At 44.0% G+C, this 15,044-nt stretch overlaps 1 protein-coding gene across 1 annotated transcript; it reads left to right on the top strand.

Annotated features, from left to right (window-relative positions):
- Positions 1 to 128: 128 nt before the first annotated feature.
- Positions 129 to 15,014, top strand: LOC134024529 (arf-GAP with GTPase, ANK repeat and PH domain-containing protein 1-like). Its single transcript, XM_062467011.1, has 19 exons — positions 129 to 2,728; positions 5,416 to 5,474; positions 5,636 to 5,723; positions 5,848 to 5,933; positions 6,033 to 6,174; positions 6,294 to 6,428; positions 6,533 to 6,654; positions 7,161 to 7,322; positions 7,469 to 7,552; positions 7,662 to 7,766; positions 7,953 to 8,112; positions 8,372 to 8,500; positions 8,600 to 8,740; positions 9,077 to 9,136; positions 9,462 to 9,613; positions 9,706 to 9,796; positions 10,076 to 10,298; positions 10,510 to 10,816; positions 11,079 to 15,014. Exons 1-19 carry the CDS (start codon positions 1,621 to 1,623, stop codon positions 11,334 to 11,336), a joined length of 3,612 nt encoding a protein of 1,203 aa, XP_062322995.1. The 5' UTR covers positions 129 to 1,620; the 3' UTR covers positions 11,337 to 15,014.
- The last annotated feature ends 30 nt before the right edge of the window (positions 15,015 to 15,044 follow it).

Here is a 15,044-nt window from a genome sequence, read left to right as displayed (position 1 = left end):
TTCTTTCATTCATCTATGTGACGTATTTCTTTCCCTGTGCATCATTGCTTTCTCCCCCTTTCTGAAAAGACAGAAGGGGAGGGGGAATGTGTATTTGAGGTAGAGCGACAGAGAGCCGGAGCTGCCCAAAGATTGCTATACGAAAAGGAGAGAGAGAGAGAGAGAGAGAGAGAGAGAGAGAGAAGGAGAGAATCAGGGATGGGTAGGAGGAGGCAGAGGTTTCTTCCTCCATTTTTTGGGTTGCTCAGACACGAGTCTCAGACCGTGTCAGCCGGACAGAGAACAACCATCTCTCTGGGTGCTTCACCCACACCTAGAGCCTTCTCCCTCCATCCTCCTGAAGCTGGAGCAGGGCTAGCGGAGGTCTAATGGTGGCTAGCAGAGTAGGGGGCTGAAGGCAGTGACTGCTGTGAGCAGAGGAGGAGGGGCTGGGCTGAGCTGAGCTGGTGTATTCGCTCTGCCTCACAGACACATTTTATTGACTTGCTAATTGGCTGAGACACTCGGAGGAGACTAGGACCGACGAGAGCTCCTGTACAGAGGAGGGATACAGGCAGAAGCATTCTGCAATCTGCAATCCAAATGTCTTTTTCTCCTCTGGAGTCATTACAATGGATGTATGCAACCTCGTTGATCTACGCAGTGTGCTTACATGATTCATGCATGACATGAATGCGTGTCTTTGCCTCACATGCTATCAGAAGAAGACTCTCAAAGCCACACGCTTTGTGACACAAGAATGATTTCAATTTGGTTTTATTTACCTTCAAACAGGTTTGTCTTTGCTTGATCACCTAAAGTCCTTACCACAGTAAATATGCTTCAGTGTTATTGAGAGTGGAATAGGTGGATACGTAACACAGTATTTCTAGAACACAGGGAACACTGGGGAATGTCACAGCAGCATGAAGAGAGATGGTGGATATTCCTCAATACGAATGAAGAAATGGTCTAAAGAAAAGCCTACATATTCAAGCCACTTGCCTGAAGCAAACCATCTTCTTTTCTTTTGTGGAGTGGAGTACAGTTTTTATGGATGAATGCACCAAGTTCATTTGTTGATTCTGATGACACCATTTCATAATGAATCAGACAAATTCACTCTAAAAGCTGATACATCAACAATGAGGAATTTGCAGTCTGGAAATCATCAATCTTAAGGAGAAGAAGCAAAAGACGTAAGGGGGTGAACTGTGAGGGACAGAGGAGGAGACTGGAGAGACCACTGTTCACAGATCTGTTGAGAGAAGGTGAGGTAGGATTAAATGAAAGTGAGGATTAAAGGTAAAGTACTGTCTAGACTTGATTTATGAGCAAATCAGTGCATTAACTGAATGTGTAGTGAGTGTATGTTCCACTAATTTATAATACACAGTAGATAGATTCCTCATTACTGGCTGATCGCAAGCCTAAGGAAACAGCAGGGGTTCCCTTCAACAGACACATCTCATCACACACAGTTGGACAATCTAACTGTATTGCCTGATAGGTGTATGCTTTTTGTGGAGCTCAGCACTTCAATTCTGAGGCCTCAAGCTTCTTCCTGTTTGCCATGAATGTGACCTGTGAATCTGTCTGGGTCAAAGCGTGGGCGCTGCTGCGCTGAAGTCTGCCGCCCTCATGAGCCACGCGGGCACACTTCAGAGACGTACCACCTACCTCATCTCCCTCACCTTGGTCAAGGTTGAGGCTGTGCCAGGAGATGAGAAGACCCCTATACCCAGGAGGCAAGCAGGGGATCCTGAGGAAGAGGTGGAGGAGGAGGTTAGCAGGACCACTGAGGATGAAGGAGAATGTGTATGTGCTGAGTTTGAAGGAGATGATAATACAGAGATTGAAGAGGAGGAGCAGGAGGAAGTCAGCTATTGTGGTCCTGTCCAAGAAAGGGGAAAACGTGAGCTAAGAGACAGTCATGGCTTTGGACCCTCAAAAGATAACATGTTGGTCGGGAAAATCAAGGACCCTCCCTTATTACCTGTTAAAGAGTCGGTGAAAGCCTATGGAGGGCTTTACTCTGAAGGGGGTCTGAGGAAGGATGGATCCCGCCCCAAGACAGAACTTTACAGGGATCCGCCCATTCTCTTCCTGAGGGGTGAAGAGGGAGGCGAGCCCAATGGGGGTCGCTCCCACCTGAGCATGCCCATTTCTGATCAACCTCACGTCAGCCAGAGGTCTGAGGTCCTGATGAGGTCACACGCAGGGGCCGGGGCCATGAGCCGACGAGAACTTAGAGAAGCCAATCAGAGTGTACCTCCTTCTGCCAAGAGCCTTGACCGCAAGGACAACCGCGTTGGGGATCGCTCTCCTATGACATCTGCAACGGCTGCCCTGGGGCCTTACAGAGCATCCTGGGCAGACAGCGATGGCAGGGCCACCCTCATACGTACGGGGGCACCCATAGTGGGAGGGTTGACTGGTGTGGTGACAAGGGACAGCCCGCGGGGGGACAAGATGAAGACCGGGTCCACCTCTCTTCCTGCACCTCCCAACACCAAGCCCCAGAGAAAGGGCAAGAGTCGCACCCTGGACAACAGTGACCTACATTTGTTGTCTGAGGACCTGAAAAAGGGAAAGGAGGGTGGCACAAGCCAGCGTGCCCCGGCTCGTGACCGCAAAATGTTGAAGTTCATCAGTGGCATCTTCACCAAAAGCACCCCTGTGCCCCCCAGCTCCAACACTGCTCCCCCTCTCTATACACCAGTACAGAGAGGGTCGAGTGAGGAGGATGGTAAGACCCTCCAGCACAGCATACACACACACAGGCATACATCACACACCACATACACACACAGGTTGGGCCAAGCCACTAAAAGCCAATGACATGCCGTAAAGTTACTCCCTTCGTCTTTTAAGTGACCCCAACTGGCTGTATTAGTGCTGCTGATAGGATTCAATACATAGGATCGTCCATCACTGTACTTGGGTAAACCACACTTTTGTACTATACAGCTTAAACATAAGGAAGTGGTAAAGATAGCTGATCTCGGATGGGTAAGCCTTTGCTTGGTCATTAGTAACCCCCACCTCTCTCTTATTTCACTAAAGTAGGCTTTTATCCAGTAGTTTAGAAGCCCTTTGGGGAATAAGTTGAGGCTATACCTCTACAGCAGGAATACAATTCCAATACAAAAAGGGTGCTAGATAATGCAGGAATGTGATATAAGTATTCATCTCTAGGAAGGTTGAGTAAGTAACTACAACTTCAAAAGCTTTAACTTGTACGACTACTGGGGATTGTCCTAAAAGTCAGAAAAGGTACTGAATGGAGGGAATATTCAAATGTTACTTATTCTAATGATTTTTTGGACATGTGTGATGAAGCAGGATGTAGGATTGGTATAAGTGTTGAATAATTTGTCAGGCGTAAGTGGACATGAATAATTAAGGGTGGGAGTACACAGAGCTGTGTTCTTCTGAGGAATAGAAGAGGGGAGAGAAAGGGGGAGTCGGGGGTTAGGGAACACGGAAGGGACACTTCCTGCTTTATGGAGATTTAATCAATGTCCAAATGGACCCCATTCACTCAGTTACTTGACATTGTGGCTGAGCTTATGAGAACTGAATAACTCATTTAGAAATTTAACATTTGAAACTTTGTAGAAAAGTATATTCAGATGCTTTATCCAACATAATAATCAAAGAAAAATTGCATATTGACAACGATAGGTAAAATATACTGAGTATCAATATCTTAGTATACATTTTGTCTGTTAAAATATTTTTCTAGCAATTTACCTATATCATCCATATTTATTTGATGTACCACCATCTAAGCCCTTAATTGGGTTAACCATTCACTGTAGCATTTCCAACATCATATATGGGTATAATAACTTGCATGCACTGTATGTCACTGTGTGTTTGCATGTGATGTTGTGTGTTGATAAGTGTGTGAATTTGTTCACACACACCGCTGTATTCATGAGATTATGCATTGTGTGGACAGGCAGTTTCTGGAAGAGGGGTTGCCATGGCAACAGCAAGAAGCAGGAGATGCTATTCGGTCTGTGGGATGACGCTGAAAAGAGAGGGGGGAGGTAGGGAGAAGGAGAGAGGGAAATAGGGTTGTGAGATACAGATTGATGGGATTGGATTGCGAATTGGAAAGGGTAAGAGGGGTTTAGAGTTCAAATGTATATCCAGTGGTAGAGGAAGAGGTGGCTTGGTCCATGTTGTCACTGAGGTGTGGCCTGTGCTCAGAGCACTGCAGAGCCACCATCTGTTGTGACTTTACAGAGGGGTCCAGTGTATAAAAGAGACACACTCTGTCTGAGGTTAGGCTGATTCACTGATGTTTCACGGTTTATTTGATTGATGTGGTGTCGGCTTGTGTGTATGCGTGTCTTTGTGTGTGCAGCTCCGCCCTGCAAGCATTAGGAATAAGCCTATAAATCTTCTATCCTCCATTTTCCTGTATTGGTTTCAAGTGCCTGTGCTAAGAAATACATTTTGGTAAACAGGGGACTCTAGAACACAATGGCCATCAGTCTCATTCTCTTTTAGACATGGCATTCTACTGCTCACATACCCATGTAGAGGAATGTCACATGCTTTTATAGTACGTGTTCTTTAGTCTTCTGAATCTGTCCATTAGAGTTTTCAGAACAACATCGGTGCTCCTTCATTGATCGGGAATGTCCCCATGAGGCATGTTGAACATAGTCACAGTGTTTTTCTTTTGTGTTGCAGCATGGTGGTTCCCTTGTTTATCTGCAATTTTTTCTTTGACAGTCACCTATTGTTAGCAACTCTTTTCTCCCTATACATGTTTATCATCTTTAGGAGCTGTTGTGAAAATATCATAAGTAAATCTGGTCAAAAAGACTTACTCATTTTTATTCTTCTCTCAAACCTTTCCTTCATCAGGTTCATGCTTTGAAAATGTATAGGAATTTATTGGAAAGTTCAATGAAGTATGAATGAGTTGTTTCACCTTACATAGAGCATGTTGCAATTTTAAACACACGCACCCACATAAGCACACACACACACACACACTGGCACATTCTGTCTCCATCTACAGAGCTGCTAATGAACCTGATCTTCACTCCTGCAGTCCCACTGAGACTGCAATTAATTTTCACTCCACCTCCACTATACACCCTCATTCTCTCTCTCTCCCTCTCTTTGTTTCCCCTCCCCCCTCCCCCAACATTCTGGTCTGTGCCATCTGGACATGACAGGGCACGTATGGGGGACACACACATACAGGACACACACAAACATACACTGCAGCAGGAGTGGCCACTCAAAATGGCATAATGTAGAGCAAGACCGCTAGTGACTTTCAAAGTTTTCCTGCCGATCACCATCAATAGCCAGGAGATCACAGCACTGACCATTTATTTGAATCTGTCTGTTTCTCTCTTCCTTTCCCTGTACACCCCTCCCTGTTCCTTTGCTTTTGCTTGGCAGCGGCATGTGCCAACAGTCAAGAATGGACCTTCAGTCGAACTGTTCAAGAGCTTCGTTTGGTAAGAGTTGTTAAACTTATTCCTTCTTAATTGACTTGAGATAGTGGCAACATGAAGGGTGTATCAGTAATAGTATATTGATTATCCTGAGGAAAATAAGAAACAGCCAACATAAATGGCAGTTAAAGATGTGAGGTCTGTTTGTGTGTGTGTTTGTCCAGGGAGTTTTAGGAGGTCTCCGCAGCGGAAAGTCAGCCTTGGTCCACAGACACATGACTGGCAGTTATCTCCCCCTGGAGAATCCTGATGGTTGGTTGGAACGTCACTATCAATAAACAAACCATCATTGCTGTGGTGAACAGGTTCCTGAACAGGTTTTACCAACATACAGTCAGCATACAGGTGTAACGCCCTTTTGTCTTGTTTCCCTCAGGGGGCAGGCACAAGAAAGAGGTGCTGATTGATGGACAGAGCCACCTGTTACTGATCAGGGAAGAGACAGGACCCCTAGATGAACAGGTGTGTATATGGTTGCTACTGAGACTCACTGGCAGGGACAGGTTATGGACATGTCCTCCTTTTACATCTCCCTAATCCTACGACATCTCTCATTGACAGTTTTCCAGCTGGGTGGATGGGGTGATCTTAGTGTTCAGTCTGGAGAATGAGGCCAGTTTCCAAGAAGTATATAAGAACTACAGCCAGCTGAGCATCCATCGCAACATAACAGAGATTCCCTTCATAGTGGTGGGCACCCAGGGTAAGACATACACACCAACTGATGCAAGCACACAATTAAAATATCTTGTTTTTGTATTGTGTCATTGGCCTTGGAACCTTTTTCAAGGGATTCTATGTTGACTAGTGCTTTCCATCTAGATAAGATCAGCAGCACCAACCCGCGGGTGATCGAGGATGCCAGGGCACGGCAGCTGTGTTCAGATGTGAGGCGTTGTACCTACTACGAGACCTGCGCTACCTACGGCCTCAACGTGAACCGAGTGTTTACTGAGGGTACGTCATCTTACCTCTGAATGTGTAGTCTTCAAGTCAGCTTCCAAAAAGACGATTGAATTCAAAACTCTTTTCTTTTGATCTCTTTCCTATCTCAACCATAGCTGCTCAGAAAATAATGGCCGTTAAGAAGCAAGCTGCTCTCCTGGCTTCTTGTAAATCCCTTCCTAACTCACCTAGTCACTCTGGAGGCTCCACCCCTGTGTCAGGAGTCTTCCCAGGGCAGGTATGAAGGCATCAATAACCATATCCTCCTGAGCACTAATGCTTTTAAAAAGAATGTTCTTAGGGATAGAAAGCTTTTGACTGCAAGTTAGATGGTAGTCTAACCTACACGTAATGATACATACTACACATACTGATATGAAGCTTGATACAAAGCTAACTTGTGTGATGAATGTGAGATATATCTGAAGTGGGGAGTACCATCTACATAGCCTGTTTTTTAGGCACGTCCTGAGGAAAGCTCATTGTGGGACTGCTCGTAGTGGCTGTAATTCTGCACCAAGGCTGAATTTCGGGAAAGAGACTTCAGATACAGTATTATGGGACCACTAAGGCCTATATAAAAGCATCCAAAAACAGCATGTCATGGGATCTTTAAGGTTTTGTCTCCGGTGATTAGTCACAGCTAAATTGTCACTAGCTTTGCTTTGCTTTTAACAGTTTCTCTGTCTGCCTGTCTGTCTTCATGCCTGCCTCTCTCTCTCTTCCTGTCTCTCTCTCGCCCAGGCCAGTAACGGTGGTCACAGCAGTGACTACTCGTCTTCTCTGCCCTCCACTCCTGTGATCAGTCATAAAGAGATTGGGGGGGCAACAGGAGGGGAGCGGCTGGGCAGTGCCACTCCAGGGTCCGTACGCAGTGCCCCTCGCAGACGCACCTCACGTTTCGTGGTAACAATCCTCTGCTAGACATCACAGGTCTCCTGATGTTACGGCTGTACTCCACTGTACCTTTTTCATCCCACCACATAGACCCAATATCTCTCTCTCACTTGTAATATAAGTTGATGTTGTATCATGGGTGTGATGTCCTACAGGGCCGTAGGGGCAGTGACTCAGAGAAGAGGAGCTCAGACCCTAAGGGAGACCTAGGCAGTGGGCGCTCCATCCCCATCAAACAGGCAAGTCACATAGCCGTTAACTCTCACTCCTCTCACTCTAACTCTCACTGCTCCTTGTTTAGGATGACCCTTACCCAGGTTTCTGCCTCTGCCTTCTCTCCATGACCAGAGCATATTGCTGAAACGTAGTGGGAACTCTCTCAACAAGGAGTGGAAGAAGAAATACGTCACACTGTCTAACAATGGCATGCTGTCCTATCACTCCAGTGTTAATGTGAGTCCGTGCAGGTGAAAGCAAGTATTATACCAGTGGTATATCAACTGATCTGGAGGAGGATATAATGGTGGGCTAAACTGTTTCCAGTTGGCTGAATCTCACAAGTAGGGAGATAATGGATAATGGATATAATGCAACATATTATTGTCTGTAGAGCAGGTTGTTTGTGTTCTTGTCTGGTAGGATTACATGCAGAATACCCCTGGGAAGGAGATGGACCTGCTAAGGGTAACAGTGAAGGTGCCAGGGAAGCGCCCTCCCCGAGCCGTTCCAGCGTGTGGCCCTCCGCCAGGCCTCAATGGCCTGGTCAAAGATGTCCAGAGTCCCGAGGGAGCCAGCTCAGGTGAAAAGGGCCAGGGGATGGCCTCTGTCTCTCAGTCTATCCTTTTGACATATTATTCTGTTTAATCTGACTGTGTCTGCTGCCGTAAATGTCCCTGTTGTCTATGCAGACATGTCTCTCATCTCTCTTTATTGTGGTTGGTATTTATAAATGTGTATAATAGAAGTACTCTCTTGCCTAGTTGGGTTAGGGTGATGTGTTTATTATTTTACCTTGTCTTTTTCTTGCCTATACTTATGTTGAGTCTTCTACTTTGTAGTCCCTGTGAATGTCAGCAGTCTGTTGCCAGTGGAGGAAGGGGCAGGGATTCGGGGGGGGCTGTCCCCTGGGGGAAACAAAGGGGTGGAAAGATGCCCCACCACACTCTCCAACAAGGCCCAAAGTGTTGGTAAGGAAACAACTACATATCTCTGCAGACTATAGACATTCTCTTAATTTTCTTTTTTAGTTAATGTATGGTATGGTATGATTTGTGTTTCCATGGTAGACTCTTCCATTGAAGGTCTGTCTAGACCCATATCTTCTAAAGAAACAGGCCTCCCTGCCTCCCCAATGATTGACAGGAAAAAGCACAGAAGGAAGAAGAGCATGAACCAAAAGGGGGATGCACAGATTGGTCAAGCAGAAGGTAAATCATTGACTTCTATGGTATATGCCATCGGTACACGCACTTTAGAGTGGATCAGATGGCAAGCCCAACATGACCATAATGTTTTCACGTATAGTACAGATTGCTGTACAGAATAAAGAAATTAAAAGAACAGTCATGTAAATGCAATTATTTCTGTCATTGTTCTTTGCCCACCCCTGCCAGACAATTTCATTCCTACTTTCAAAAAAATATCTGCCTTGCTTTTATCACTTTGATCTATTTTCTCTTCGTGTCTTTATCCGCCTCTGCTTATTGTTCCTCCCTGTCTCTTCTGCTTCCCTGGGACTTCTGCTTTTTTCTTCTAACTGGTAGCAAAGCGCAAAATGTGGAAACTGAAAAGCTTTGGTAGCTTAAGAAACATTAACAAGACAGGTAATGAGAATCTGTATACATGTCTGTCTGTGTGCCTGTCAAGGTGTTTGTATCTGGGCTATTAAATTCAAATTTTTATGTCGCACCATCAATATTTACCTGCTATTCTAGCCTGTCCATATAGGCCTACTATAGAACCATCTAACTCAAGTAATTCACACTGTAATTGATACATATGTTTTTGTTATACTCTAAAATGAGACAGGGCAGCTGCTGTACCATCTGTAATTATCATTATGATAAAAGTGTATCCTTGGAGTGTACCACAAATTACTTGTCTGTGCCTGACTTGCAACTAAAGTCTGTCTGTGTGTTGTTCTGTCAGATGAGGATAACTTTGACTTCCTGATTGTTTCGAGCACGGGCCAGACATGGCACTTTGAGGCCCACAGTGTGGAGGAGAGAGATTCCTGGGTACAGGCCATTGAAAGCCAGATCTTGGCCAGCCTGCAGTTGTGTGAGAGCAGCAAAAACAAGGCAAGGAAGCAAAAGCCCCCTTGCATACACACACACACAATATTCACAGACAATATCAGTGAGACAACCTGACATGTCCCCATGTTTCACAGGCTCGTAAGAACAGCCAGAGTGAGGCGGTAGCTCTGCAGGCTATTCGTAATGCAAAGGGCAACAACCTGTGTGGGGACTGTGAAGCACCCAGTGAGTCACCGTTTTCACCTCTTTCCTACATTTACATTTAGTAATTTAGCAGACGATCTTATCCAGAGCGACTTACAGTAAGTACAGGGACATTTCCCCGAGGCAAGTATGGTGAAGTGCCTTGCACAACGTCATTTTTGCGTGGCCGGGAATCGAACCGGCAACCTTCTGATTAATAGACAATTCCCTAACCACTCAGCCATCTGACTCCGATTCTCTTGATTCCATGTCCTAAACGACTTATCTAAATTGTCCATACATTGCTCTGTCATCCCTCAGACCCGACCTGGGCCAGTCTGAACCTGGGTGCACTGATCTGCATCGAGTGCTCAGGGATCCACAGGAACCTTGGCACCCACCTGTCCCGTGTTCGCTCCCTTGATCTGGATGACCTGCCACGCGAGCTTACATTAGTACTTAGTGCCATTGGCAACCACCTGGCCAACAGTATCTGGGAGGGGCGCACCCTGGGTCGCCACAAACCCACCCCTGATGCCACCCGGTAAGGAAGAAAGGATGGCATAAGATTCTGTTGACTAATTCCACTCTGATCGTGGTTAAATGACCTGAAAGTGAGGCAGTTGCATACATAAGTGTTTGGTAATAGCAATAGGAGGGGAGAGAGTTGTAAAGTTGTCTGACCGTTCACATACCTGTTTGTGGTCACACCTGCTGGTACCCTGTTAACCTTGTCCCTTCCTCTGCTGTTCCAGCGAAGAACGAGAGTCGTGGATCAGGGCCAAGTATGAGCAGAGGCTGTTTGTGGCGCCTCTTCTAACACCCAGTCCCAACGATCGCCCAGAAGTCTCCCTCCATGCCCGTCTGCTGTCAGCAGTGATGGAGCGTGACCTCCCCCGGCTGCTGCTCCTCCTGGCCCACAGCACAAAGGAGGACATGAATGCCCCCCCTGGAGCACAGGCCCACAGCCCCAGCTCTCCACTTGCCCCTCTGCCTTCGTGCTCTGCCTTGCAAGCTGCATGCCAGCTGGCTGATGTGGTCATGACGCAGCTTCTGATCTGGGTAAGTCAACATCCCTCTTTTCCTCATCCCTCACATCTCTTGCCATTTCCTATTGGCATACAAATATAGTCTGAATGTATATGGTGAACATGTATATGGTATATGTATATATAGTATATCTATAGTATATCTATATATAAAGTCATATCTATATACTATATATAGCATATGGTGAATGTATATGGTGAATCTGGTGTGGCCCACACACCATATTGTGTACTAGATTTAGATGTCACTTGCTGAAACTCTCACTCTATTTCAGTATGGCAGTGATGTGAGGTGTCGTGATGCCCAGGGCCAATCGGCTCTTGCGTTGGCACGTCAAGCTGGCAGTCAGGAATGTGTCGACATTCTCCTGCAGTATGGCTGCCCCAATGAACCCTCCCCCACTATTGCCACCACGCCCAGCTTCTCTGTTGCCACCATGCCATGCCTCACTGTTACTACTACACCCAGTCTCTCTCGCAATAGCAGTGCCGCCAGCCTGAGCCGCAGTAGCTCTAGAAGAGCAGTGTCATAACCTAAATGTTAGTATGTGTGTGTGTGTGTGTGTGTGTTGCACATTCGTATTCATATGATGTATCCATAACAAAGTCTTTAGTCTCTAGCAGGTTTCACTAAGCAACTATGTCCTCCTAGTGTCCTCTGAAAGGTACCTGTGACTTCCCTACTGGACACAGTCACAGATCAGCAGGCCTGAATGAACAAGCAGCCAGTTCTGTCACCCCAAGCCTGGGGGCTAAGCTGTGAGTGGCGCCTTCTCAGTAGGCTTATGTGTGTGTGTATATGTGGGATGTAGCTACTCAGTGGGTTATTATTTACTCACTACTGCAACTCTGACAGCCTGCCAAAACCGACTCAATGGCTAGAACTCTGTGGGGCATTTCAACAGCCAAAACAGAATTTGGGTTATTTAAAAATGGGTTCGGTTAACCCCTGAACCCCATCACAAAAAGATGGACTGATGGACAAAATACAGACCAAAATGATAGTTTTCCTCTATGCTTAAGTAAATAACTGCAATAATCAGATTTAAGACAGTGGATGTTTTTATCATTCTCACTTTGTCTCTGTGTGCTTGGGATGTCTTTATAATAAGTCATGCAAGATAACTTCTTAACTCTATTATTGAAAAAGCTAACCACCAGTTTAAAGTTTAAAGATTTGTTTCTCACTGAGAAAATAATCTTCCATAAGCTTCCACCTAGCTGATAAATTCCCATGCATATCCCCTCTACAAGAACGAAGGTTTGATCTTGCTCATTTTCCTGGATGACATTGAACTGATAAAAACAAAAGTAGTCGAGTGGATAAAAGGTCAACATAACTAGGCATTTAGCTTGTGCTGAAATGTCCACTGTATAAAACCAATCACTGTTCTACTGACCCATGAACAATGCTACTGAGCTGAGGTTCAGGTGAATATAATAATGTCCAATTTGTATTTTAAGAAGAGTACAAATAATTGTATAGAAATACATATATAAAATTACTATTATTACAAAAATTGTCATAGTTATAAATATTGAGAAGTGCTTCTTGTCTAAGATTGTTATTGTATGTTCTAATGTTTCTACGGTAGGTTCTTGTTTCTAATACTAAAAAGGTTTACTCTTATCTGTTCAAAGGTTTATGGATGTGACAGGTTATGTCATTTTGTTTTGCAATTAGTCAGTTATTTTCTACATTACTTTGACAAAGACTGAGATTTGTTCTGTCTATTTGCGTGTGTGTTTTGGAAACAAATGTAAATATAATTATGCTGTAGTCAAATCTGGAACGAGTTTAAACCTACTCTACACTCTTGTGTTGCATTCCACCCTGACAAAACGTCTGTTAATTTCCCTCTGTGGTGGTATTAGACAGATTATTCGAAATCATTCACAAACTTGCAGGACAGGGAATAATGAGTAATAATAAATTAATGAATATACTTATAATAGATAAGTAGCAACATTTTACTTACAATTTTGTCTTCAACTGTCCACAAATAATTGGCAACAAATGCAGTTTACTCCATTAATGAAATATTAAAGATGGTGTAGGCAATGTTGTTGAGAAGCACTTTTTGTCATATTTGCCCAAATAAACTTCACATCTTGATAGCAACCAATACATCTAAAGGTTTGACGGTAATATGAAATAAATCTGACATATATGGGTGTCGCAGGACTGTAATAAACACAACAAATCATTAAGACCATTCCAAGACTAATTATTGGATGGGCTACCTGTCGGTTTACCTACCTACCTGCGCGCACTCTGCTCCTGCACTCAATGTATGTTACTGTAGTTTTCAACCAGGCTAGGCCAAGGTATTTTAAAACAACCAAGCTGGTGGCACAAGAATGGCGGAGAAAGAGCAGGCAATAAATCCAGTTCCAGATTTTACAGTTAAGAGACAAGGAGAAAACAGACAATAGTTAAAAGGGCTACTAGCAAAAAGAGATTGGATTTAGCAAGAAGTAAAACCAGTAAATATCAGTGTTGCTTTTCCACGCTGGCGAGAACTGAGGGATTTAAAACTCTATTATAGAATTTCCCAATACTAACATGCTATCTTGAAAGTAGTGAGTACTAATGTTAGACATGTTCATAGTGTTGTGTGTGTTCTTACATGTGAATGCAACATGGGGTAATTCCCCCCCAAAAAAGATGCTGCTCTCAAAAGCGCTCTTTCTCTTGTGTACTAACTAGACTAGTCCCCCGGCAGTTCTGTAGTCAGGCAGCGCGTTCATATGTTTGTGGGAGTAGCTTTGAAGGGAGGGTGTGGGATATAATGGTTTGAATCGTTTGGAATTGAAGCTAAAATAGCTAGCTTTGCAAAACTTGCCTACACCAGCTTTAATGTTCAAGCGATTCTCATTGAGGGTGGCCCTCTGCCACTAGATGGCGGCACCTCCTCTTTCCTACCCTATATTGCGATGTGCTTCAAGGGACAGTTCGCCCCAAAATTTAAAAAATGTCCTCTTACCTGTATTAATGCATCTAGATTGTTTTGTTGTGAATTGCCAAGTTTTGGAGGCAACTGCCATAGAGATGTCTACCTCTCGAATATAATGGAACCAGATTGGGCAATTTTTGTGCTGAAAGTGCCAAGTGTGGTGAAGACCAGGATAGTTCCATTACACTTGAAAGAAAAAACACATCTCTACCACCGTACCCTCCAAAACTCTGCAACTCAACTTTCCTCTTACTCAGCACTTCAAGTAAGAGGAAAGATATGCATTTGCGATTTTGGGGTGAACTATCCCTGTAAACTCAAGAGAATGTATCTGCGAGAGCGGTAGCTCTCTGACCTATCTTAACAGTGTTAGTTTCAGAAATGCAGTTTAAGTATGAATAAAAAAATGCCTTGATTATTAGTGAATGTATAGCTAAGGTTGCATTCTGAATTCCTTGTTTTAGATCCAAAATGTGCTTTTTCTGTTGTTTAAACTCATTATTCAGGGTCACCCCGGTGTTTCACCGGGTAGAGCGTGTATCACTTGGGCAAAGGCCTTAACGCAGGGGCCCAGGTTCCAATACGGTCTGGGCCAGTTCCTGCATGTCTTCCCCCTGTGTCTCTCTGCCTTTCCTCTCAATGTCTCTGTCAAATACATACAAATTAACAAAAAAACTAAACAAAAAAACATGACCTTTCTTACGTTTACTGAAAAAAAGTGTTCTATTTGAATGTTTTGGTGCACTGCCACACCTCCAAACGTAAAGGGGTTTCAGCCAAAACGAATATCATTCCTACAGTACAAGTGAATCATACAGAAGGTGTGGAGAACTTTGCTATGACCACTGAATACGAAATAACGATGGCCTTGAGAATGTTTGCAGGTGACCATATCAAAAGAATGATGACTAAGTGGTATGTTGCTTGAATATTGATCATAAAATATAAATCTTCTCTAATATGATCTTTTTCAAGTTTTTTTTTAACTTGAAAATAAATATACTGTATTGATAACTTCATGTGAAAAACTGTAAGCTTCTTTTTTGCTTTGCATAGTTTTTTTTACTCATGTAAATAGAGCATTAGGTATAAATGCAATTACTGTCTAACCTGTGATGCTTTATTTATAGACTGGGTGATTATTTCATATACATGTGAAACTTTTACTCAAACTCAAAGAGAAAGGAAAAACATCATACTACAAAGCAACAGAATAAACATTTCATAACAATATTTTGTTTTGTGTGGTTGTGCTGTGGTGTTGACTGAGTGACAAACACACTT

This window comes from Osmerus eperlanus, chromosome 1 (assembly GCF_963692335.1).
Source record: "Osmerus eperlanus chromosome 1, fOsmEpe2.1, whole genome shotgun sequence".
Taxonomy (NCBI): domain Eukaryota; kingdom Metazoa; phylum Chordata; class Actinopteri; order Osmeriformes; family Osmeridae; genus Osmerus; species Osmerus eperlanus.
This window is presented reverse-complemented; position numbering and strand designations above follow the sequence as displayed.